Source organism: Capra hircus, chromosome 3 (genome assembly GCF_001704415.2).
Source record: "Capra hircus breed San Clemente chromosome 3, ASM170441v1, whole genome shotgun sequence".
Lineage (NCBI taxonomy): Eukaryota > Metazoa > Chordata > Mammalia > Artiodactyla > Bovidae > Capra > Capra hircus.
In genome coordinates this window covers 70297399-70325144 of record NC_030810.1, presented here as the reverse complement: position 1 = coordinate 70325144, position 27746 = coordinate 70297399, and the positions used below count along the sequence as shown (strand labels likewise).

General features: G+C 37.8%; 1 protein-coding gene across 6 annotated transcripts in view; it reads right to left on the bottom strand.

Moving 5' to 3' along the window:
- Positions 1-27746, bottom strand: part of CCDC18 (coiled-coil domain containing 18) — a 114778-nt gene that overhangs the window by 69998 nt on the left and 17034 nt on the right. For all 6 annotated transcript variants that reach the window (XM_018045770.1, XM_018045772.1, XM_018045769.1 and 3 more), the window contains 5 exons: positions 15726-15822; positions 14077-14198; positions 12062-12353; positions 8896-9020; positions 5170-5327 (listed from right to left, as the gene is read on the bottom strand). In XM_018045770.1, the coding sequence (XP_017901259.1) occupies positions 5170-5327; positions 8896-9020; positions 12062-12353; positions 14077-14198; positions 15726-15822 (794 nt within the window). The remainder of the gene's footprint in view (positions 1-5169; positions 5328-8895; positions 9021-12061; positions 12354-14076; positions 14199-15725; positions 15823-27746) is intronic.

Genomic DNA, 27746 nt, shown 5'->3' with positions numbered 1-27746 from the left:
GCAAAAGAATCTAAATGGGCTACTTTCTTAAACCACATACAACAATAAACTCACAATGGAGTAAAGACAAAGATAAGATCTGAAATCATCGTATTTCTAGTAGAAAACACAGGCAGTAAGCTCTCTGACATTAGTCTTAGCAATATTTTTGGGGTCTCCTCAGGCAAGGAAAACAAGAGCAATAATAAACAAGTAGGACTACATCAAACTAAAATGCTTTTGCACAATGAATGAAATTATCAACAAAATGAGGTACCCTACTGAATGCTAAGTCACTTCAGTCGTGTCCGACTCTGTGCAACCCCATAGGTGGCAGCCCACCAGGAGGAAATATTTGCAAATGATATAATTTGATAAGGGGTTAATAGCCAAAATATACAAAGAACTCACACAGCTCAATATCACTAAAACAACCTGATTTTAAATACAGGCAGAGGACATGAATAGACATTTTTCCAAAGAACACATATAGATGCCAACAGGCACATGAAAAGATGCTCAACAACTCTTATCACCAGGGAAATACAAATCAAAACCACAATGAACTACCTCAAACCTATCAGAATGGTTATTATCAAAAACACAACAAATAACAACTGTTAACAAGAATGTGGAGAGAAGTGCACTTTTAGTGCACTGCTAGAGAGAACACAAATTGGTAGAGACGCTGTTGAAAACAGTATGGGGGTGCCTTTTTTTCTCTTTAAAACTACCATATGACCCAGTAATTACACTTTTGGGTATGCTTCTGAATAAAATAAAATACTAGTTAGAAAATATATCTGTACTCCTATATTCATTGCAGTGTATTTTACAACAGCCTAGATAGAAAGTGAAAGTGAAAGTGAAGTCGCTCAGTCGTGTCCGACTCTTTGCGACCCTGTGGACTGTAGGCCACCAGGCTCCTGCGTCCACAGGATTTCCCAAGCAAGAATACTGGAGTGGGTTGCCATTTCCTTCTCCAGGGCATCTTCCAGACCCAGAGATTGAACCCAGGTCTCCCACATTGCAGGTAGATGCTTTAAACTTTGAGCCACCAGGGAAGCCCATCTCACATATGGTAGCAATCTAAGTGTCCATCAATTGATAAATGGATAAAGAAGGTATATATACAGAATGTATTTATAAAATAGAATATTAATCAGACATAAAACAGACTGAAATCCTGATTATTTGCAACAGCATGGATTGATCTAGAGGGTATTTTGATAAGTAAAATAAGCTAGACAGAGGAAAAACAAATATTGTATTATTTCATTCATATAAAATTTACATATGGAATCTAAAAAACAAAACAAATGAACAAACGTAACAAAAAAGAAACACACTCAAACAGAGAACCACCTGGTGGCTGCAGCTGGGAAGGGGGAAGGGAAAGGAGATAAGTGAAATAGGTTAGAGAGACTAAGAGGCACAAACTTGGTTATAAAATAAATGAATCATGGAGATAAAAGGTACAGTATGGACAATACAGTAAATAATATCCTAGTAACATTGTATGGCATCAAATGGTAACGACTTATCATGGTGATTTTGTAATGTCCAATCATTATGTTGTACAGCTTGAACTAACATAGTGTTGTAGGTCAATTACATTTACTTTAAAATAAAGACAGAAAAAAAAAAAAAGAAGAAAGGGGCAATATTCAAATTTTTTAAAGCAACAAATAAAATGAAGAGTCTTAAAAAGACTACTTAATAACCTAGATAATCATATATAAGGAATTCAACTGATCTGCTATTACAGTAAGTCCCCTACATATAAATAAGTTCCATTCTGAGAGCACATTCATTAAGTCCAACAAAGGTAGCTGCAATCAGCTATTTTTCACACAAATACTTAAAAAAAAATTTTTTTTTAACTTACAGTACAGTACCTTGGAAAGTACAGTGGTACAGTATAACAGCTGGTACCTGTTAGCAGTACCAGCTACATCACCACTGCTTTTATGCTTGCTTCTGGACATTCAGAAAACTGAGATCATGGCATCTGGTCCCATCACTTCATGGGAAATAGATGGGGAAACAGTGGAAACAGTGTCAGACTTTATTTTTTGGGGCTCCAAAATCACTGCAGATGGTGACTGCAGCCATTGGAAGGAAAGTTATGACCAACCTAGATAGCATATTCAAAAGCAGAGACATTACTTTGCCAACAAAGGTCCGTCTAGTCAAGGCTATGGTTTTTCCTGTGGTCATGTATGGATGTGAGAGTTGGACTGCGAAGAAAGCTGAGTGCCAAAGAATTGATGCTTTTGAACTGTGGTGTTGGAGAAGACTCTTGAGAGTCCCTTGGACTGTAAGGAGATCCAACCAGTTCATTCTGAAGGAGATCAGCCCTGGGTGTTCTTTGAAAGGAATGATGCTGAAGCTGAAACTCCAATACTTTGGCCACCTCATGCGAAGAGTTGACTCATTGGAAAAGACTGATGCTGGGAGGGATTGGGGGCAGGAGGAGAAGGGGACAACAGAGGACAAGATGGCTCGATGGCATCACTGACTCGATGGATGTGAGTTTGAGTGAACTCCGGGAGTTGGTGATGGACAGGGAGGCCTGGTGTGCTGCAATTCATGGGGTCGCAGAGTCAGACACGACTGAGCGACTGAACTGAACTGGACATCTTGGGCTTGAAAGAAAGATACTGTACTCTGTAATGTAAAGGACACAAAAGCACAGCCACTTGTAGAGGATGCACACATGTGACAATATGCCAGACATGTGAACTAATTTATGTGAGTGGACACGCGAATGCACGCTCACATCTTTCAAAGTTTGCAGCTTGAAGGTTTGTATGTAGGATACTTAATGGTATTACAAATACTGCAAGTTTTCTTCTATACAGTGGTTTCTTCATGTTAATTACTGGTTAAGAACCAAGTATGTTACCCGTGGTGGATTCATGTCAATGTATGGCAAAACCAATACAGTACTGTAAAGTTAAAAATATATATATATACATATATATATAAAATCTCTAGGTCCATCCAAAAAAAAAAAGCTGGTCCTAATGTACAGTATAACGACAATAGGTTATACTGTTGTATATTAAAAAGTTGTTAACAGAGTAGATCTTAAGACATTCTCCTTTTTATTTTTTGGTATATATACGAGATGATGTATGTTAACCAGTTTACTGTGAAAATCATTTCATGATATATGTAAATTAAGTTATTATGCTATACACAGTTAGAGAAGGCAATGGCACCCAATTCCAGTACTCTTGCCTGGAAAAAAATCCCGTGGACTGAGGAGCCTGGTAGGCTGCAGTCCATGGAGTGGCTAAGAGTTGGACACAACTGAGCGACTTCCCTTTCACTTTTCACTTTCATGCATTGGAGAAGGAAATGGCAACCCACTCCAGTGTTCTTGCCTGGAGAATCCCAGGGACGGGGGAGCCTGGTGGGCTTCCGTCTATGGGGTCGCACAGAGTCGGACATGACTGAAGTGACTTAGCAGCATAGCAGCAGCAGCTATACACAGTGCTGTATGTCAACTATATCTCAAGAGAACTGCAAAATAATTTCACCAAATAATTACAGAATACAGAATTTTTTCAAGTGAATCAGGAATATTCATCAAGAGAGACCATATGTTGGCCAATAAACTGAGCTTCAAAAAACATTTAAAAAATTCAAATCAGGTTCTTTCATGAATTCATTTGTTTAATGAAAACAACTAATGTTCACCACTAATAACAGAGATATCTGGAAAATGACTAAATATTTGGAAATAAACATATATAGGAGATATTAAAATGTAAGAAAAGACATGAATAAAATGTAAACATAACCTAAAATTAGGTTATACAGCTAATTTTAATCAGCTGAAGATACAGCTGAAGTATTGCCTAAAAGTAAGTTTATACCCTTAAATATTTTTGTAAAGGAAGATTTAAAGTCAATAATCTAAGCTTTCACTTTAAGAAAATTTTAAAAAGAAGAGAACATTAAGCCCAAAGTAACTGGGAAGGAATATATGGAACCTGAAGGAAATATTATACAGTAGTCCTCTTTTATGCTCAGTTTCACATTCTGAGGTTTCAGTTACCTGCTGTCAACTAAGGCTTGAATACAATACATGGAAAATTCCAGAAATAAACAATTCCTAAGTTGTAAACTGCGTGGTATTCTGAGTGGTGTGATAAAGTCTTACACTGTCCCTTGTCATCCAGCTCCAAACTGCCAAGGATGTAAATAATCCCTTTGTCCTGGTATGTGCCTTTTAGCCATTTAGTGGTCAACTAGGTTATCAAATCAACTGTTGCAGTATCATGGCGCATGTGTTTAAGTAATACTTATTTTACTTAATAACGGTCCCGAACTGCAAGAGTAGTAATGCTAGAAATCCAAATATTCCAAAAAGCTGTAATGTGCTTCAGTGAAAAGGTGAAAGTTCTAGATTTAATAAGGAAAGAAAAAAGTTATATGCTGAGGGTGCTAAGATCTATAGTAAGAATCTTCTATCCACGAAATTGTGAAAAAGAAATTTGTGTTATTTTGCTATCATAGGTCAAACTGTAAAAGTTACAGCCACAACGTGTGAAGATGAAAGAGCCATTTAAAGTGTACAACAGGGGGAAAGGCAGAGAGACCACATAATAACTTTTATTATTATAGTATACTGTTATAATTATTCTATTTTATTGTTAGTTATTGTTGTTAACCACTTACTGTGCCTAATTTACAAATTAAACTTTATCATTTGTATGTACAGGAAAAAACTTTGTAGTATATAGGGGTCAGTACCACCTGTAGCTTCAGGCATTCACTGAAGGTCTCAGAACATATCCTGGGAGGATAGGCAGGGACTACTGCATGTCTTAACTGTGTGATGGTAACAAGGGTATATATGTATAAAAAAACAAACCTTTGACAAAATGTACTGAATTTCTTATTTTAGATGGATGCATCATAAAATGTAAGGAAATCTTACTTTTAAAAAGTGTATTTTTAAACAATGATGCAACATTTAATGATTTTGAAACAATTTTTTCTGTCTTATCAACACTAAGTAGTAATAACAGATTATCAGGTGTGTTTGATAATAGAAACCAACAGATCCTGCATGCAAAAGCAACAAAAAGTACACATGACACTGTGATACAGGCATTAAAAAAAACCATCATAAAGAACTCTATAATTACAATTTATTAAAAGAATTTAACATACCTACTTGATTACCTAGTTTTACAGGTTCTATTTCTAAACTATTTAATTTGCGACCTTCTTGGTAGTCATTACAAGCAGTAAGATTGTGAGATAACTGATTTGCAGTCAGGTTTGCCTGAAGCTTCTGAATTTCTGCCTCTTTTATTGCAAGTTTAATCCTGGCACAAAAGAAAATAAACCAAAAGCATTAGAAAGATTCTGTAAAAATATCACATCCCATTTTTCTCTTTCAAATTAAAAAAATTTTAATTAAAACTCTGATATTAGTCAACTATTGGCCAGGAACAGAAAATCTTACAAACCACTGAATACATTGTAAACAGGTTCAGTTACTTCAGAAACGGGATAGTACCTTACGGCCAGCAATTCTACTTTTAGAAACATCTGCTAGGGAAACTCTCACATATTATACAGGAAACATGTATATATACTTCACAGCATTATTTTTAACAGACAAAAACTATACATACAGTAAGTCTCCTTCAAGTTGCACACCTACCAAGATGCGAATGTGCATTCTCATGTCCAATCACGTTAACTGACACGTCTGGTGCACTGTCATGTGTGTGCAGCCTCTTGCAAGGGGTTGTGCTTTTGTATCCTTTACTGTAGAGTACTGCATAAGGCACAGCAGTACATTACCTTTATTTCAAGCTCAGGATGTCCAGAAACAAGCATAAAAGCAGTGGTGATATAGGTATTAAGAAGCTTCAAGTGATGATGTTGGAAACAAAAGTGAAAATAATTGAGAGTGGAGTCAAAAAGATGGGAGACATCGCTAGGTCTTGTAACACGAATTGCTCAACCATTGGCACAATTCCATAGAAAATGGACAAAGTTACGGAACGTGAAGTCCACTGTGCTGATGATGTCAACAATATGAAAGAAGCATGGAAAAGTGATGAAAGAGATAGAGAAACCTCTTGGTGTGTGGAGGCAAGATAAGCATCAGTGTCAAGGCCTGCTCAGTTTAATGCTGATTCAAAAAAAAACTAAAAGCCTTTATGAAGACTTTAAGAAACACAGCAAAAAAACAGTGAAAGTGAAGTCACTAAGTCGTGTCTGACTCTTGCTACCCCATGGGCTGTAGCCTACCAGGCTCCTCCATTCATGAGATTTTCCAGGCAAGAGTACTGGACTGGGTTGCCATTTCCTTCTCCAGACGATCTTTCCAACCCAGGGATCAAACCCAGGTTTCCCACATTGTAGGTAGACGCTTTACAGTCTGAGCCACTATCGGGCACATCTTTAAAAGCCAGTCATGGCTGACTTTACCAATCCAAGGGTAGAGACAATTTTCACAAGGTAAAAGTAAGTAGCGAGGCAGTGAATGCAGATATGGTAGCTACCCAGGAATTTCCTGAAATGATTCTGAGAAATTATTGATGAAGGCATGTATTTACCCAAGATGGTTTTTAATGTGGATGAGACAGGACTGTATGGGAAGAGAATGCCAAACTGAAGTTACGTCAGTGAGGAGGAAAAGTTGATGGCAGACTATAAAAGCAGCAAAGGATAGGATAACTATTATTTAGGGGTAACACTTTTAGCAATACGGAGCTGAAGTCTCTCAGTTCATTATTCAGGGAACTCAAGAGCCCTTAAAAACATAGCCAAGGGTTCTCTTTCTGTTGTGTGGAAGACTAACCCTAAAGCCTGGGTTATACAGGCTGTTTTCCAGGACGGTTTTGCTTGGAGAAGGATGTCCCATTCAGTATTCTTTTGCTGCTTAACAACGCTCCAGGCCATTCCCCATTCATGGGCAACTATCATCCTAACATCTAAGTAGTGCATCTTCCACCAAACACTACATTGCTCATCCAACCTAAGGACCAGGGAGTTATAGAGACTTTCAAGAAATATTATTTATGTCAGACTTTTTTCATCAAACAGTAAAGGTGAGTGACAAATCAGGAACAACCTTGCTACAATTTTGGAAGGACTGTAACATAAAAAAACATTGACTATAGGTCATAAGGGTTTCCCTGGAGGCTCAGATAGTAGAGAATCTGCCTGCACTATGGGAGACCTGGGTTCGATCCCTGGGTTGGGAAGATCCCCTGGAGAAGGGAATGGATACCCACTCCAGTATTCTTGTTTGGAGAATTCCACGGACAGAGGAGCCTGGCGGGCTATAGTTCATGGGGCTGCAAAGAGTTGAACACGACTGAGTGACTAACACTGGGAGTCACTGGATAGGCCATAAAAAACAATGACTTTGCTTGGTGTGACTTAATGGCTGTCATTATGAATGGGGGTTGGAAGAACCTTTGCCCACAGTTTGTTCACAATTTTTGTGGATTTGAGAAGGTGGATGAGGAGTCCAAAGAGGTCTTCAGCAACTTAATGACCCTCAGCAAGAACCTACAGCTATATCTACAAGAGGACAACTTCACTGAAGAGCTGATGGAATTGGAGGCCCAGAGAAAGGACAACGAGACACAAGAGGAAGAAGTAACTGAAGACCTAAAGAGATTCACAATGCAGGAAATGGCAAGGGTATTGTATTTGAGGAGGCACTGTAGTTTTTAAGGCACAGGACCCAAATGTAGAACAGTACATGCAGATGGCAGCAGCTGTTCAGAATGCAATCCAGTGCTATTGTGTCATTTATGATGAGAAAAAAAGAGCTACTAGCCAGACATCACTGAATCATTTTTTGCAAGAGGTAGAACTAAATCCAGCAAGGAATAAGAACCTGTGCCATCAATGTCAGATGTGAGTGAAACTGCAGCTTGCCCTCCAACTTCTATTGCTGATGATCCTTCAACTCTACCATCTCCCACCTCTCCCTCCCTCAGTTAGTAACTCGTCTTGCCCGTTCACTTGATACCAACCCCTGTATGCCAACTACTGTACTGTGCTATTGTACTTTTCAAGTTACTGTACTGTAAGATTTAAGTTTTTTTCTTTTTTGTGTTTGTTTTTTTAATGTATTATTTGTGTGAAAAGTATTATAAACCTATTATAGTTTATATATATATATTATATAGCAAATTGTATTAGTTGGGTACCTAGGTTAACTCTGTTGGACTTAAGAACACACTCTTGGAATGGAACTTGACTGTATGTAGGAGACTTACTGTAAGGTAACTATAAACAAAGGAACAGATAAATTGTGATGAAGTTATAGGATAGATTCTTACACTTCTATTAAAACTAAACTGACAACACTAATCCATCCATTGATCAATCATTCCACCTACTGACCCCAACATGGAAGAATTTTAAAATGATGCTGAGTGAAAAAGCAAAATTACAAACAATATAAAAACAGCATATTTATGCATATAAGTGTAAACATGCACAAATGAAATGAAGAGTAGATACCCAACTCATGAAAGTAGATAATTAGGAGGAGAATGGGACTAGTGTTAAGGATTAAAGGAATTTAATCCATCCTGTAATGTTTTACTTTTTATTTAAAGAAACAGATTCGAAAAAAGTATCAAAAAATGTTCAGAAGAATCAGCCTTCATAGTGGAAATATCAGTTCAGTTCAGTGGAACAGTCCTGTCTGACTCTGCGACCCCATGGACTGCAGCACGTAGGGCATCCCTGTCTACCACCAACTCCCAGGCTTGCTCAAACTCATGTGGAAATATAGATATTTGTTAAAACATTTTCTAGACTTCTCTGCATATTTTTCAATTTAATCAAAGATCTTAATTACCAATTTTTAAAAAACATTGTATTTGTTACAACTTCAGGATCTGAAAACCATACCTCAATTCCGAAATCACCATTTTATTTGTCTCACAGCAGCCAATGTAACTGTCTTGCTTATTTGACAAACTACTCATCTGGTGCTTAGAAAGAGGTGATTTAAAACCAAATATTTCTCTTTTTAACTGCAAGTTTAAAAACAAAGATATATAAACTTATAATACCTATGATATAATCATTTTTTATGCAGAACTTCAAGTCTGAAAAATTTTGTGGACACAAACAATCTAACAGCCATCAATAGAATGTATAAATTTATTATCCATTATAAAATATTAATGGAAAAACTATAATAGTTAAATCTCCATTATATAAATCATTATGGGGATACTTTATAACATGCAATGAAAAGCAAGAGAGGCATATATAGTATTTTCAAAAATGCACTATTTTTTTTTCTGTATATATTTGTATGGGGCAATATTTAAATTATGGACAAGAAAGATACATATGAATTTCAGAACAGTGGCTACCTCTGAGGAGAGAAGTGAATCAGGATTAACAAAATATATAATGATGTTTTATTTCCCTAAAAGATTTTATTCTGCAGTAGATATCAAAATATTTCCCAGATTTAGCAAATGTACTACATTGATCTCTGTATGTATGCTGTATGTTTTGAACAGAGAATTTTAAAAATTAGTTATTAAAAGGGCAAGGTAAGCACTTAATGACTACTACCTTCAAACTATAACCAAATCACACATTTTAGAAATAGAAAAATTTTCCTAAATTCACATTTCCAAACCATGTTATATAGGATGATCAAGCATGTATTACCACTTGACTTTCAGAACCACAATTCAGGTAATTCTTAATATTAAGTCAAAAGAAAGCATCAATTTAAAATGAATGCTACCTGTATTTTACTATTACCAAATTTCACAATTAGTCAGTACAGTTAAAAATTTAAGCAAATAATCAGCATCCTAGGAAAGTAGATATTGCAGGGGGATGGAAACCAAGAAGTCTATGTTCTGGTTTTAATTGTGCCACTCACTAGCAGGATAAATTATTTATTTCCTTGGGCACATTTCTTCACCAATAAAATGATGGTATTGAATGATTATTCTTGAAAGAGACTAAGGTCTCTTTCAGCATCCTAAATCCATGAGAGTTTAAAACTGGTAAAAATCTACCATCCATTCATATGTAAAACCAACCATAACACATTTATCTAATCGTTTTCTCCTGATCTCACCTTTATTTTATACCTATCAATAACAAATTTCTGATACAAGTATACTTATTTTCTTCCTAACCTCATTTATAAATATGGTCATATCTATAACTCAGATAAAAGGTGGCCACATGCTACCATAAAAACAATTCTAAAAGGTATACGAAAAGCTGTTCAACAGTCAACAGGGAAATGAAAATTAAAACCACAGTGTGCTATCAATTAATATTCATTAAGATGGCTGTAATCAAAGACAGACAAGAATATATGTTGGCTATCACTTCATGGGAAATAGATGGGGAAACAGTAGGAACTGTCAGACTTTATTTTGGGGGGCTCCAAAATCATTGCAGATGGTGACTGCAGCCATGAAATTAAAAGACGCTTACTCCTTGGAAGGAAAGTTATGACCAATCTAGATAGCATACTCAAAAGCAGAGATATTACTTTGACAACAAAGGTCTGTCTAGTCACGGCTATGGTGTTTCCAGTAGTCATGTATGGATGTGAGAGTTGGACTGTGAAGAAGGCTGAGCGCCGAAGAATTGATGCTTTTGAACTGTGACGGTTGGAGAAGACTCTCGAGAGTCCCTTGGACTGCAAGGAGGTCCAACCAGGCCATTCTGAAGGAGATCAGTCCTGGGTATTCACTGATGCTAAAGCTGAAACTCCAATACTTTGGCCACCTCATAAGAAGAGTTGACTCATTGGAAAAGACCCTGATGCTGGGAGAGGTTGGAGGCAGGAGAAGGGGATGACAGAGGATGAGATGGCTGGATGGCATCACCGACTCGATGGACATGAGTTTGAGTGAACTCCGGGAGTTGGTGATAGACAGGGAGGCCTGGCGTGCTGCGATTCATGGGGTTGCAAAGAGTCGGACACGACTGAGCGACTGAACTGAACTGAACTGAAGATGCAGAGAAACAGAAATCCTCATGTATTGCTGTTGAGAATTAAAGTGGTGCAGCCACTCTGGAAAACAATTTGGCATAAATTTGCCACATGACTCAGCAAATCTACTTCTAGGTATCTACTCAAGAGAAACCTGTGGATGAAGACCTGTAAGCAAATATTCAAAACAGCATCATTTATAACAGTCCAAAAGTGGAAAAAACCCAAATGGCCTCCTATTGGTGAATGAATAAATGTGGCAGATCCATACAAAGGAATAGTATTAAACAATATAAAGAAATGAAATACTGATACATATCACAATGAAAGATCCTCAAAACATTAAGAATGCAAAAGACCACATATTGTATAATTCAGTTATATGAAATGTCCAGAAAAGACAAATCTCTAGAGGCAGAAGAGTGGATCCCCTAGGAGTGGGGATGGGTTATTGCTGTTCAGATGCTAAGCTGTACCCAACCACATGTCTGTGCAATCCCACGGACTGTGCCCATCAGGCTCCTCTGTCCATGGGATTTTTCAGGCAAGAATACTGGAGTGGGTTGCCATTTCCTTCTCCAGGGTACCATCTCCTGGAGTTTGCTCAAACTTTTGTCCATTGAGTCAGTGATGCCATCCAATCATCTCATCCTCTGTGTTCCCTTTCTCCTCCTGCCTTCAATCTTTCACAGCATCACAGTACAGAGACTAATTATAAATGGGCACAAGGGGCCTTTGGGGGATAGAAATTTATGAAAACAGGATTGTGATTTTTTTGTTTCCATACTTGTAGATTTACTAAAAATCATTGAATAATATACTTAAAATAGGTGAACACTGTGGTATATAAAAGTTCCTTTAATAAAACTGTTTTAAAAAATTCGATGGTATTCTTACACAAGACATAAAAGAGATTGAGACAGGGTAGAACAGTACAAAGATACTGTTCAGAAAAGAAAAAAGGATGAGATAGAAAAGAACTGATGACTAAACGCAGGTATATAAGGAAAACAATGGAAAGTAATAAAGCAACAACAAAACCATGATCTCTTATAAAGCACTTAGGTAAAATTTTCCTTGTCACATACTTACAGGCAACTGGGACATAATTTTTTCCAAACTTCTCAGTTCTACCCTCGAACTTTCTATTTCCTGCTGACACAAATCCAGTCTCTCATTCTGTGTTGCAATACGAACTTTTAATTCTCGGTTTTCATTCATCAGAGAAAATTTTTCTCTAAGTATTTCGTCTTTGTCCTCTAAGTCACTCTCTAGCTTCAGAATACTTTGTCTAGATTCAGTTAGTTGTGCCATGACTTCTGAATTTTTCACTGCCATGATCCTTAATTTTTCTTTCCCATTATTATTTTCTTCTTTTAACTGCCTATGAAGAAAAAAGTGTAAAAATGAAAATTAAACATTCACTTTCAATTATCATGTTAGTTCATCAATGTCACTTTTAAGATATTTTAAAGCTTAATCCTGAAACCTGCTCACATTTACTGAGTGCCTATCTTTTGCATGTTAGGCACTCACAACTTTATGTGGCTGGTACTATTGTTACTCCCTGATTAAAGATAAGGAAAATGAGGCAAAGAAAAATGAAACTTGCCCAGTGTTTCACAGTAATTGGACAGAATAACTCCACTATTTTGGAAGCATTTCTGCTCCCTTTTAAAAAGTGTACGACAGGAAAGTAACTCCAAAATCCTAACATGATATTTTGCGGCATCAAGTTTTAGAAAGTATAAGGAAAAATCATGAACTATTAGCCATAACTCTAAAAGGTAAAATCTAATTAACTATTAATAAGATTATTATCAGCATTATTTTTTAATATATATAAACATGCCAAATAGAACAATCTAATTTTAGAACTGTAACTGAATTTCATCAGTTCCCTTTTTCACATTTTTTACATCTTGAAATGAGGTTAAACTAGGTGACTCCACCTAATCTGAAGAATATATATTCTACTAACTAGCTGATGTGGTCACCTTACAAGAACGTTCAGTTCAGTTCAGTCGCTCAGGTGTGTCTGATTCTTTGCAACCCCACGAATCAGCACGCCAGGCCTCCTTGTCCACCACCAACTCCCTGAGTTCACTCAAACTCATATCCATCGAGTCGGTGATGCCATCCAGCCATCTCATCCTCTGTCGTCCCCTTCTCCTTCTGCCCCCAATCCCTCCCAGCATCAGAGTCTTTTCCAATGAGTCAACTCTTGGCATGAGGCGGACAAAGTATTGGAGTTTCAGCTTCAGCATCAGTCCTTCCAATGAACACCCAGGACTGGTCTCCTTTAGGATGGACTGGTTGGATTTCCTTGCAGTCCAAGGGACTCTCAAGAGTCTTCTCCAACACCACAGTTCAAAAGCATCAATTCTTCGGCGCTCAGTTTTCTTCATAGTCCAACTCTCACATCCATACATGACCACTGGAAACATCATAGCCTTGACTAGATGGACCTTTGTTGGCAAAGTAATGTCTCTGCTTTTTAATATGCTATCTAGATTGGTCATAACTTTCCTTCCAAGGACACCGCTGCTGCTGCTGCTGCTAAGTCACTTCAGTCGTGTCCGACTCTGCGCGACCCCATAGACGGCAGCCCACCAGGCTCCCCCGTCCCTGGGATTCTCCAGGCAAGAACACTGGAGTGGGTTGCCATTTCCTTCTCCAATGCATGAAAGTGAAAAGTGAAAGGGAAGTTGCTCAGTCATGTCCAACTCTTCGCGACCCCATGGACTGCAGCCTACCAGGCTCCTCCTTCCTTGGGATTTTCCAGGCAAGAGTACTGGTGTGGGGTGCCATAGCCTTCTCCGCCAAGGACATCAGGTCTATGTTAATTTTTCTATATGTATGCAAGGCAAATATATTGATCATACTACTCTATTTAAGTATGTTAACATCAACACATGTTTTATTCATTGATAACCTTAACCTTATAAGTGGAAAACAATCTTAGTTATGAATGCCTATCTTTCTACATAATTTAAAGCCATAATTACAGAATACAAAATATTCTATTTTTAAATGTTTCAGTTTTTACTCTGCTGCTACTTCTACTTCCACACAAAAAATCCTTTTTCTATAATAGGATACTATACCTTAATTTCTCTTTTAGAATTTCAAGTTCATTTTTATACAGACCACACTTTTCATGTAGCCTTTTATTTTCTTTTTCACAATTAATTAGATTTTTCTCTAATATTTCTTCTTCAGCTTGAACCTAAAACAAAAATCTGTTTTAAGTCAACATACTAATGTGATCATAAGTTTTAGGTATTTCAAATGCAGTGATTTCAGAAATAAACAGGAGAATGGAGTAAGTACTCCACAGGTTTAAGTCCCCAGCCTTGTAGTGAAAGGAAGAAAGTGAACTTCTAGCAATAAAGAACAGCGGGGGGTGGGGGTGGGGGTGGGGAATATTAACACCTATCCAGAAATAGTTAACAACTTCAAGAGAGGGACAATAGCACTATTACCTATAAGCAGAATTGTGCTGGTCTTACCTGGACAAGGCAAGCAACTTGACAAGGCAAGCTACATTGTTACTAAAAGCTAATGTTACTAACTTTAGTAACATTAAGTTACCAAAGGCAAATGTTCCAGAGAAGCAATTTTTGACATCTTAGCCGCAGAATACTCCCAATGGAATCACAGCCCCAAACTTAAAAGATATAAAAAAGTCAAGCAGCCAGATTTGAGCAGTGAGAGTAGAGGACTGGGCAGATCAGCCCCAGTTCCTTTGTTAGATTCTAGGGCTATGCTGAGCAGTTGTGAAATCAACAATCCTGAGGAGACATGTAAAAACTCATCTCTTCCATTTTCCTCTCTTTAGTCCTCCCTCTCCAGGAGGATATTCCCTGTACTAAGGATTCTACCTCCCCCTCCAGAATACCTTATTAAAAATTCCCTGGCAGTCCTGTGGTTAGGACTCCATGATATCACTGCCAAGAGGCCTGGGTTCAACCCCTGGTGGGGGAACTGAGATCCCACAAGCCATGTGGTGTGGTCAACAACAACAAAAAAAAACAAACCTTTCTACAGTATTTCTTTCCCAGAGACCTTTTCCAAGGCTTTCAAAACAGTGATCTTATTAATTCACACTTAAAACTTCAGTGTCTAATGGAATCTTAATTCTTTTAATTGTTAATATTTCTTCCCTTCCTACCTTTCTTTGAAGAGAATTTATAAATATTAGTTAAGGATATAAAGAATTTATCTGAATGTCCAACATGGCCACCCTCCAAACAGGTTTATTGTCATGTGGTATTACTTGAATATATTCAATGAACATAATTAAACCCTATATTACTATGTATAACCTGTTCAAGGAACCTTCCTCTGAGACCGAAGTGGAACCCCTCTCAGGGTGTTATATCTAGAAAGACCAATTAAAGGCTACATAATCTACTCTGCCTTCATGTTCACTGATGTGATGGGAACAAATTTCCTGCTTTTACTTCTATAGCTCCAAACTATTCACTCATCTCATCTTTCTCTATATTTTGTTTGTTCTCTTATCTCCACTCTTTTCCTTCTTTGGATAAGAAAGTTAATGCTCATTATAAGACTGTAAATACTATATTAACTAATCATTATACATTCTTTATTTCAATTGTGAGAAATAAAAATTTTGTGAGTGAGATCATAAAAATTACTCCTTGCTTTAACTATAAAGATATTCTATGTCTATCTTTATTTTCAGAATATGGACAATACAAAACACTGAATTTGTACAATTGCCTCTTACCTTTTCCAGTTTTTCAGCCACTTTTTCTTTATAATGTTGGAAAGCTTTACTTAGCTCTTCAGCATTATACAGTGCTTCATTCCTTTGTCGTTCAGCTCTAAAATTAAAAAACAGATAATTAATAAAAGTAAAGAATGCTCTGTGCTTGTGTACTTAAGTTCCAAAGTAACCTGTATTTAATTATAAGGAATAATTAGAGAGAAGCAGATTTCTCTGTGTTAAAAAAATCAGTATAAGACTTAAAATGAAAGATGAAGATTAGACTACAATAATTTCCTCAATATAAGATATCTACATGAAAAACAAAACAGAACATAAAATACTTATAAACTTTGAAACATTTTTATGTGTTGGCAATGTTTTTTGCTATCTGGAAAAGACAGATTAGAGAAGTAGCCTGAGGCTATATGATAGATCTCAAAATTCAGGTATTACAGAAACAGTCCACGGTCTAGTATATCAAAAATACTCAGTAAATCTTGTGATCTTTGCAAAGGCCAAGTAATTTTTAAAAATGTATTTCAAATGACAGTAACTTCTACTGATGTACGATACAAAATTTTCACAACAAAATCCAACTACTACCAACCACGTTGTCTCACCTCTCAGTTGATTCTGATCTTTCCTCATATCTCTCACACTGAACTGAGAGTACTAGATTGGAATTTGGTCAATTTCACACCCATATCTAAAATTTCTTCTATATTCAAGCCTATTTTTAACCCCATTATTTTAAAGTTAGCAACTCTTCTCTTATCCAAAGTGAATTCCTTTATCTATACTCTAGATCTTAGTTCTTCCCTTTTAGGAACTTATATTTTTTTATTTTCAGAGTCTTCTCTATGGGCTTACAAATTCGAGTCAAAGTATCTCACAGGACTTTCCCGACAGTCTAATGGTTAAGATTCTGGGTTTCCAATGCCAGAGGGCACGAGTTTGATCTCTTGTTGGAGGAACTAAGAACCCACATGCCGCATGGCACGGCCAAAAAAATATTTTAAAAGATAAAGATAAAATGTATTTTCTAAAAGAGAGAGAAAAAATAAAGTATCTCTTACTTCTTGAATATAAGAGGTTCTTAAATTTGGAGAGCAATTGCAGATTATCTGAGCTATCTACATGGATCAAAGTTTCAGATTTAAAAAAAAGGGGGGATTTATCTGAAAATCTAAGAGAATATATTCCATTCCTTCATTGATATAGCTAGAATTCAGAGAGCAAAGGATACCTGCAGCATTTCTCAAACAAAAACCTTCACAGATCTGTGCTTTCCTCTGTCATCTTTCAAGTCAAACTTATCCACTTTACACTTAACTACTCTTCCTTACCACCAATTTCTTTAAAAAGGGCTTAACATTTTCAGCCACACAGAAAAGAATGGATAAACCCATATATTCTCAACCCAACTTTTATGAATCTTAAACTCTTCGCTATTTTTATTTCAGGCAGCCTTTATCTTAAGCAAAGAAAATATCACAGACATTACAGAGTTAACAATCCTGTGTATTCCCCTCCAAACTCCATTCCCCTGACTTCTACCACAGAGGTAACACTAGTCTAACCCTTTATTATTACACATTCTGTATATTCATAGGTTAACCAAAAAACCCACAAACAATACATCACAGCTTATGTATTTTAAGAGGCACACTGTTTTCACATTTTTAACACCTCTTAAACTGGTAGGTTATTTTAATTCTGATGGCATACCATAGTTTAATGATGGTATTTTTTAATGATTACTAAAATAACCGACTCAACAGACATGAGTTTGAGTGATCTCCAGAAGTGATGAACAGGGAGGCCTGGCGTGCTGCAATTCATGGGGTTGCAAAGAGTCGGACATGACTGAGCGACTGAACTGAACTGAACTGAAAATAATGGTACACCTTAAAATCTGTGTAATCTTACATTCAATGAAGGACTGTACTTTCTTTTAAATTTATTTTTATCTGGAGGATAACTGCTTTATAATATTGTGTTGGTTTCTGCCAAACTTCAGCCTGAATCAGCCACAGGTATACATATGTCCCCTCCCTCCAGAATCTCCCTCCCACCTGCCACCCCATCCCTTCTAGGCTTTTTTCCATGTTTTTATACTTCATATTAATGGCACCACAATGTATATATATGTCCTTCTACAGACTACTTTTATTAATTATCATCAAGATCTATCTATGTTCACCCCTGTGACTCTAGTTCATTTTTTAAAAAATCTAGTATATACTATTGTGTGGTATAAAAATAGTATACTTTGTTCATTCATTTCTTTATTTGCTAAGCACTAAGGTTGCTTCCAGTTAATACCGCGTTGCAATGAACATCTCTGGTGCATAGCTCCTTGGCAACAGGTATGAGAGTTTATTGAAACCTAAGCGCACTGGAGGCCCACATGTGTGATAAGTCACTTCAGTTGTGTCTGACTCCTTGCACCCTATGGACTGTAGCCTGTCAGGCTCCTCTGTCTGCAAGTACTCAGCCTGTGCACCTACAGACTGTGCACCTAGAGCCTGTGCATAGAAACAAGAGAAGGCACTGCAATGAGAAGCCTGCACACTGCAACTAGAATAGCCCCCACCCTGTTCTCTGCAAACTAGAGACAGCCACCTTACAGCAACGAAGATCCAGCCCAACCAAAAATATAAATAATTTTTAAAATCTTCTTAGTATTAAAAGAAAAAAAGGTAGGTGCCCAAAATTAGAAAATGAGAGGTTAAGTAACTTGCCCCAGATCTCACAGATTACTTGAAACATAACCTGTTTCCATAATCTTTCTAACTAGCCACTTTACACTACTATATCTGGCATGGTTTCAATTCCCTGGGGCCTAGAGTCAGTGGCTTGGGTTCAAATTCTCCCTCTACCACTTTCTAATGGGGTGACTTTAACTTCTAATTCGGTTTCCTCATCTATAAGAGCAGAGTATTATCAATCTCATATGACATGAGGAATAAGTAAGTTACACACCAGAAGCACTTAGAAGCATTTACACACAATAAATGTTCAGTAAGTTACTGTAGTTACTATTAAATTTAAAACTTTTGCCAATCAATTAAATAATAGCGTGAAATGACTATAGCTTTATAAACTTACTGTAGTTTTAATTTACATTTTTGATGACAGTAGGTCAAGCAACTTTCATGTTTCATTGGCCTTTTGAACTTCCTGTCCTTTACCTCTTCAGATTCTTTGTTTTTTATTACTGTATATCCCCGACCCCATGCCATCCCTCCTGAGAAACCTGTATGTGAGTCAAGAAGCCAACAGTTAGAACCTTACATGGAACTGACCAGTTCAAAATTGGGAGAGGAGTACTACAAGGCTGTATACTGTCGTCCTGCTTATTAAACTTATGCAGAGTATATCATGAGAAATGCAGGGCTAGATGAGTTACAAGCTGAAGTCAAGACTGCCGGGACTATCAATAACCTCAGATATTCAGATGACACCACCCTTACGCAGAAAGCAAAGAGGAACTAAAGAGCCTCTTGATGAGGGTGAAAGAGAAGAGTGAAAAAGCTGGCTTAAGAATCAAAAAAAGATCTTCACGACCCAGATAATCACGACGGTGTTATCACTCATCTAGAGCCAGACTTCCTGGAATGTGAAGTCAAGTGGGCCTTAGAAAGCATCACTACAAACAAAGCTAGTGGAGGTGATGGAATTCCAGTCGAGCTATTTCAAATCCTGAAAGATGATGCTGTGAAAGTGCTGCACTCAATATGCCAGCACATTTGGAAAACTCAGCAGTGGCCATAGGACTGGAAAAGGTCAGTTTTCATTCCAATCCCAAAGAAAGGCAATGTAAAAGAATGCTCAAACTACCACACAATTGCACTCATCTCACATGCTAGTAAAGTAATGCTCAAAATTCTTCTAGCAAGGCTTCAGCAATACATGAACTGTGAAATTCCTGATGTTCAAGCTGGTTTTAGAAAAGGCAGAGGAACCAGAGATCAAATTGCCAACATCCGCTGGATCATGGAAAAAGCAAGAGAGATCCAAAAAAACATCTATTTCTGCTTTATTGACTATGCCAAAGCCTTTGACTGTGTGGATCACAATAAACTGTGGAAAATTCTGAAAGAGATGGGCATACCAGACCACCTGACCTGCCTCTTGAGAAACCTGTATGCAGGTCAGGAAGCAACAGTTAGAACTGGACATGGAATAACAGACTGGTTCCAAATAGAAAAAGGAGTACGTCAAGGCTGTATATTGTCACCCTGCTTATTTAACTTCTATGCAGAGTACATCATGAGAAATGCTGGGCTGGAAGAAACACAAGCTGGAATCAAGATCGCCGGGAGAAATATCAATCACCTCAGATATGCAGATGACACCACCTTTATGGCAGAAAGTAAAGAGGAACTAAAAAGCCTCTTGATGAAAGTGAAAGTGGAGAGTGAGAAAGTTGGCTTAAAGCTCAACATTCAGAAAACGAAGATCATGGCATCCAATCCCATCACTTCATGGGAAATAGATGGGAAAACAGTGGAAACAGTGTCAGACTTTATTTTTGGGGGCTCCAAAATCACTGCAGATGGTGACTGCAGCCATGAAATTAAAAGACGGTTACTCCTTGGAAGGAAAGTTATGACCAACCTAGATGGCATATTCAAAAGCAGAGACATTACTTTGCCGACTAAGGTCCGTCTAGTCAAGGCTATGGTTTTTCCTGTGGTCATGTATGGATGTGAGAGTTGGACTGTGAAGAAGGCTGAGCACCAAAGAATTGATACTTTTGAACTGTGGTGTTGGAGAAGACTCTTGACAGTCCCTTGGACTGCGAGGAGATCCAACCAGTAGTCCATTCTGAAGGAGATCAGCCCTGGGATTTCTTTGGAAGGAATGATGCTAAAGCTGAAACTCCAGTACTTCGGCCACCTCATGCGAAGAGTTGACTCATTGGAAAAGACTTTGATGCTGGGAGGGATTGGGGGCAGGAGGAGAAGGGGACAACAGAGGATGAGACGGCTAGATGGCATCACTGACTTGACGGACGTGAGTCTGACTGAACTCCGGGAGTTGGAGATGGACAGAGAGGCCTGGCATGCTGCGATTTATGGGGTTGCAAAGAGTCGGACATGACTGAGCAACTGAATTGAACTGAAGACTCAACATTTTTAAAAAACTAAGATCATGGCACCCGGCCCAATCACTTCATGGAAAACAGAAGGGGAAATAGTAGAAGCAGTGACAGATTTCTTCTTGGGCTCCAAAATCACTGATGATGGTGATTGCCGCCATGAAATTAGAAGCTGCTTGCTTCTTAAAAGGAAAACTATGACAAACCTAGGCACCATATTTAAAAAGCAAAGACATCATTTTGCTGACAAAGGTCCGTATAGTCAAAGCTGTGATCTTTCCGATAGTCATGCAGGGATGTGACAGTTGGACAATAAAATAGGCTGAGAGCTGAAGAATTTATGCTTTTGAACTGTGGTGCTAGAGAAGACTCTGAAGAATCCCTTGGACTGCAAGGAGATAAAACCAGTCAATCCTAAAGAAAATCGACCCTGAACATTCATTGGAAAGACTGAAGCTGAAGCTCCAATACTTTGGCCACCTGATGCGAAGAACCCACCTCACTGGAAAAGACACTGATGCTGGGAAAGATAGAAGGCAAAAGAAGAGGGTGGCAGAGGATGAGACGGTTGGATAGAATCATTGATTCAAAGCACATGAACTTGGGCAAACTCCAGTAGAGAGGGAGGCCTGGCATGCTGCGATAAGGCTGCAGAGTCAGACATGACTTAGAGACGGAACAACAACAATCTCTTCCTGTAATGTTTGTTTTCTGGCTCTCATTTTAAAATATCCTTCCCTACCATGATACAACATAGAAATGATTCCCCTATATTTTTTCTAATAGTTCTCCTTTTCACAATTGGGCCTTTAATACATCTGGAATTTTTTTTAATGCAGGTATTGTATGAAGAATCTATTTTAGCTTTTTAATCAATAATCAATTCATTCAGCATCATTTTCTGAAATTTTTGTGTTTAGAATTTTAAATCAGTAACCCCTTAATGTGGATTTTTATCAATTTGCTACCACTGCTTTATGTCTCGCACTTGAAAGATATTTTTGCACTGAACTATATATTCTGGAATAATTAATAAACTTCAGTCCTAAATACTTCAGCACATATCTTCTAAGAATATGAAGATTGTTTCATATAACCATAAGTAACTATCAAATTTAAGAAATCTAAAATTGATACAATGTTGTTACTCAGTCACTAAGTCTGTCCCACTCTTTGCAACCCCACAAAATGAAGCATGCCTAGCTTCCCTATCCTTCCCTATCTCCCTATCTCCTGGAGTTTGCTCAAACTTGTATGCAATGAGTCAGTGATGCCACCCATCATCTCATATTCTGTTGCTCCCTTCTCCTCCTGCTTTCCCAGAATCAGGGTCTTTTCTAATGAGTTATCTCTTCACATCAAGTAGCCAGAGTATTGGAGCTTAACCATCAGTCCTTCCAATGAATATTCAGGGTTGATTTCCTTTAGATCTGACTGATTTGATCTCCTTACTGTCCAAGAGACTCTCAAGAGTCTTCTCCAGCACCACAATTTGAAAGCACCAATTCTTCAGTGCTCAGCCTTCTTTATGGTCCAACTATATATAAACGTTGTTAATTATTCCAATAATTTCTTTATGGAATTTTCTTTCCTCTGATCCAAGATCACTTACTGCTTTATTATGTCTCTTTAGTCTTATCTGGAACATCTTCTCAGTTTTTCTTAGTCCTTTATGACTGTGACATTTTTCAAGAATAAACAGTTGTTTTACAGAAGACTAAGCTGAGCTAGTCTGATGTTTCCTCATAACTAATTTCAGGCTATTCGTTCTTGAGAGGCACACCACATAACTGGTGCTATACCCTTTTCACTGTATCACAAATGAAATACATGATGTCAGTTTGTCCAGTACCTAAATTATTGATTCATCCATCCTGTGCTCTGATTTGTAATGCCACTTATTACATAACAAGATTCCACAATATGTGTTTTTGCTTAAGGGTCTTTGTCCTGTACGACTAACCTTTTGTTTATACCTATACCAATACCGAGTTTCCCAGGTGGCACTAGTGGTAAAGAACTTGACTGCCAATGCAGGAAACATAATGAGATAGGGATTCAGTTCCTGGATTGGGAAGATCCTTTGGAGGAGGGTATGGCAACCCACTCTAGTATTCTTGCCTGGAGAATCCCATGGACAGCAGCCATGGAGCCTGGAGGGCTATAGTCCATAGGTTCACAAAGAGTAGGACACAAATGAAGTGACTTAGCAAGCACACACATACAAATATCATATTGACTTTATTAGTATAACTTTAGAAGTTTGCTTATCTATAGATATGTTCTCTGCCTTGGCCTACAGCTTCAAAAGTGCCTTATCTGTCCTTGAACTTTGGTTCTTCCACATGATTTTTAGGGTCAGTTCATTAACTTTTATCAAAACTTGTTAGGATACTGGTTGGTACTGTACTGAATATATAAATTATTGGGGGAAAACTGACACCTTTATGTTGGGTTCCCTTACAGAAAAATGGTATATACCTCATTAGTTAGATCTTAAGACTTTCAAGGAAGTTTTATTATTTTCTCCATTGTATTATCATTTTAGTCTGATGTTTTGACATCTGTTGTCTTACTGACCCTATGAAGACTGGCCCTCCCAGCACTAGCCAATTCTCAGTGATTAGTAAACTATGCACATGGAGGTGCACCTTTCATATACAAACTAAGCAACCCAGAGCCTGCTCTCCATTCCTCTATCTGGCTCTCACACTCCAGGCCAATAGTCTCCTGTCCTAAACACCCCAGGACCAGCTATCAGACAACTCAAGACAGTCTTATATGCGAGCCTACTGAGATTATTCATACTAGCCAATCTGAAGGTTGAATACCTAACCTCAACCATTTCTTCCCACAGAAATCACAGTAAAATCTCTTGTTCATGTTTTTCTCCCTACTCCCTCTACCTGCTAAACAACCTTCATACTTAAACTTCCCTGTATGATCCCCTCTACATGACATGTCATGTCTCCTATTTCTAGTAATTTGTGAGTATAAAAACTTCCTTCATGACAGCCATTTCCATGTCTGTGTATCTTGCCATACCTGATTAAAACAAATCTTGAGCACATTTTTAAACCTCCACTAAGACTGTAGCTATTCTTCTGTAGATTTTTTTACATTTAACATATAGTTTCTGTTTTATTTCAATTTTTCATTAAAATAAAAGTGCTCATCTTAAGTGAATGAATTTGTATATACATATTGTTTTTTCAGTCACTAAGTCATCTCCAACTCTTTGGGACCCATGGACTATAGCATGCCAGGCTCCTCTGTCTTCCACTATCTCCCAGAGTTTGCTCAAATTCATGTCCAATGAGTCAGTGATGCTATCTAACCATCTCATCTTCTGCCGCCCTCTTCTTTTGCCTTCAATCTTTCCCAGCATCAGGATCTTCTCCAATGAGCTGGTGCTTCGGATTAGGTGGCCAAAGTATTGCAGCTTCAGTTACAGTCCTTTCAGTGAATATTCAGGTTGATTTTCTTTAGGATTGATTCACAATTCAAAAGCATCAATTCCTCATATATACATATGTACCCATATAACTACTATCCAGATCAAATACAGAACATTTCCAGCACCCAAAAAGTTCCCACGTGCACCTTTTCAGTCAATACTCTATTCAAAATGGTAAGCACTATTTGAACTTTTAACATCTCTTTTAACATCATCATCATTTTGCCTATTTTTTATTTAAGTAAATACACAGTATTCTTTTGCATCTGGCTTCCTTTGCTTAACATTATATCTGTGTTATTTATCTCTGCTGTTAAATAGCTATAGTTGATCTTTTTCACTAATGCATATATTTCATAATGTGAATACATTTATTCATTCTACTATTGATAAAGACTTAGTAATTATGAATACAGCTACTTTGAGCACCCTTGCACATATTTTTTGATAGACATGGGCCTTCACTTCTGTTGGAATGGATTCTGGATCACACAGTGACTTACATTTAAATTTAGTAGACATTGGTAAACAGTTTTCCAAAGTGGTTCTACCAATTTATACTCCTGCTAGAAATATATTAAACTTTCAGTTGCTCTACAACATTAAAAACTTGATACTGTGAGTCTTTTTTATTTTAGCTACTGTGAGCCATAATGGAAATGTTTCCTCTCATCATCATCATTTTTTAAACTAATTTTTTATTGAAGGATAATTGCTTTACAAAATTTTGCTGTTTTCTGTCAAACCTCAACATGAATCAGCCTATATGATATAGGTATACATATATTCAAGCTAGTTTTAGAAAAGGCAGAGGAACCAGAGATCAAATTGCCAAACATCTGCTGGATCATCGAAAAAGCAAGAGAGATCCAAAAAAACATCTATTTCTGCTTTATTGACTACGCCAAAGGCTTGGACTGTGTGGATCACAATAAACTGTGGAAAATTCTGAGATGGGAATACCAGACCACCTGACCTGCCTCTTGAGAAACCTGTATGCAGGTCAGGAAGCAACAGTTAGAACTGGACATGGAACAACAGACTGGTTCCAAATAGGAAAAGGAGTACGTCAAGGCTGCATATTGTCACCCTGCTTATTTAACTTCTATGCAGAGTACATCATGAGAAATGCTGGGCTGGAAGAAACACAAGCTGGAATCAAGACTGCCGCGAGAAATATCAATAACCTCAGATATGCAGATGACATCACCCTTATGTCAGAAAGTGAAGAGGAACTAAAAAGCCTCTTGATGAAAGTGAAAGCGGAGAGTGAGAAAGTTGGCTTAAGGCTCAACATTCAGAAAACGAAGATCATGGCATCCAATCCCATCACTTCATGGGAAATAGATGGGGAAACAGTGGAAACAGTGTCAGACTTTATTTTCGGGGGCTCGAAAATCACTGCAGATGGTGACTATAGCCATGAAATTAAAAGACGCTTACTCCTTGGAAGAAAACTTATGACCAACCTAGATAGCATATTCAAAAGTGGAGACATTACTTTGCCAACTAGTCAAGGCTATGGTTTTTCCTGTGGTCATGTATGGATGTGAGAGTTGGACTGTGAAGAAGGCTGAGTGCCGAAGAATTGATGCTTTTGAACTGTGGTGTTGGAGAAGACTCTTGAGAGTCCCTCGGACTGCAAGGAGATCCAACCAGTAGTCCATTCTGAAGGAGATCAGCCCTGGGATTTCTTTGGAAGGAATGATGCTAAAGCTGAAACTCCAGTACTTTGGCCACCTCATGTGAAGAGCTGACTCACTGGAAAAGACTCTAATGCTGGGAGGGATTGGGGGCAGGAGGAGAAGGGGACAACAGAGGATGAAATGGCTGGATGGCATCACTGACTCGATGGACGTGAGTCTGAGTGAACTCCGGGAGTTGGTGATGAACAGGGAGGCCTGGCATGCTGTGATTCATGGGGTCGCAGAGTCGGACACGACTGAGCTACTGAACTGAACTGATACATATATCCCCTCCCTTTTGAAACTCCCTCCTGTCTCCCTTCCCACCCCACCCCTCTAGGTTGATACAGAGCCCCTGTTTTAGTTTCTTGAGCCATATAGCAAATTCCCATTGGCTATCTATTTTACATATGGTAATAGAAGTTTTCATGTTACTCTTTCTATTTATCTCACCCTCTCCTCTCCTCTCCTCTCCCCATGTCAGTAAGTCTCTTCTCTATGTCTGCTTCTCCACTGTTGTCCTGTAAATAAATTCTTCAGTACCATTTTTCTAGATGAAAGAACTGTACACAGAAAACTATAAGACACTAATGAAAGAAATCAAAGATGACATAAACAGATGGAGAGATATTCCATGTTCCTGGGTAGGAAGAATTGATATTGTGAAAATGAGTATATGACCAAACACAATCTACAGATTCAATGTGATCCCTATCAAAATACCAATGGCATTTTTCATAGAACTAGAACAAAAAAATTTCATAATTCATATGGAAACACAAAAGACCCCCAAATAGCCAAAGCAGTCTTGAGAAAGAAGAATGGAGCTGGAGGAATCAAGCTTCCTGGCTTCAGGCTATACTACAAAGCTACAGTCATCAAGACAGTATGGCACTGGCACAAAAACAGAAATATAGACCAATGAAACAAGATAGAAAGCCCAGAAATAAACCCATGCACCTATGGGTACCTTATTTTGGATAAAGGAGGCAAGAATATACAATGGGGCAAAGACAGCCTCTTCAACAAATGGTGCTGGGAAAACTGGACAGCTACATGTAAAAGAATGAAATTAAAACACTTCCTAACACCACACACAAAGATAAACTCAAAGTGGATTAAAGACCTACATGTAAGACCAAAAACTATAAAACTCTTAGAGGAAAACACAGGCAGAACACTCGATGACATAAACCAAAGCAAGATCTTCTATGACCCACCTCCTAGAGTAATGGAAATAAAAACAAAGTAAACAAGTGGGACCTGATTAAACTTAAAAAAGCTGCACAGCAAAGGAAACTATAAGCAAGGTGAAAAGAAAACCCTCAGAATGGGAGAAAATAATAGCAAATGAGACAGCTGACAAAGGATTAATTTCCAAAATATACAAGCAGCTCATACAACTCAATAACAGAAAAACAAACAACCCAATCAAAAAGTGGGAAAAAGACCTAAACAGACATTTCTCCAAAGAAGACATATAGATGGCTAACAAACACATGAAAAGATGCTCAACATTGCTCATTATTAGAGAAATGCAAATCAAAACTACAATGAGGTATCACCTCATACCGGTGAGAATGGCCCTCATCAAAAAGTCTACAAACAATAAATGCTGGAGAGAGTGTGGAGAAAAGGGAATGCTCTTACACTGCTGGTGGGAATGTAAATTGATACAGTCACTATGGAATACAGTATGGCGAGTCCTTAAAAAACTAGGAATAAAACTACCATATAACCCAGCAATTCCACTCCTAGGCATATACCCTGAGGAAACCAAAATTGAAAGA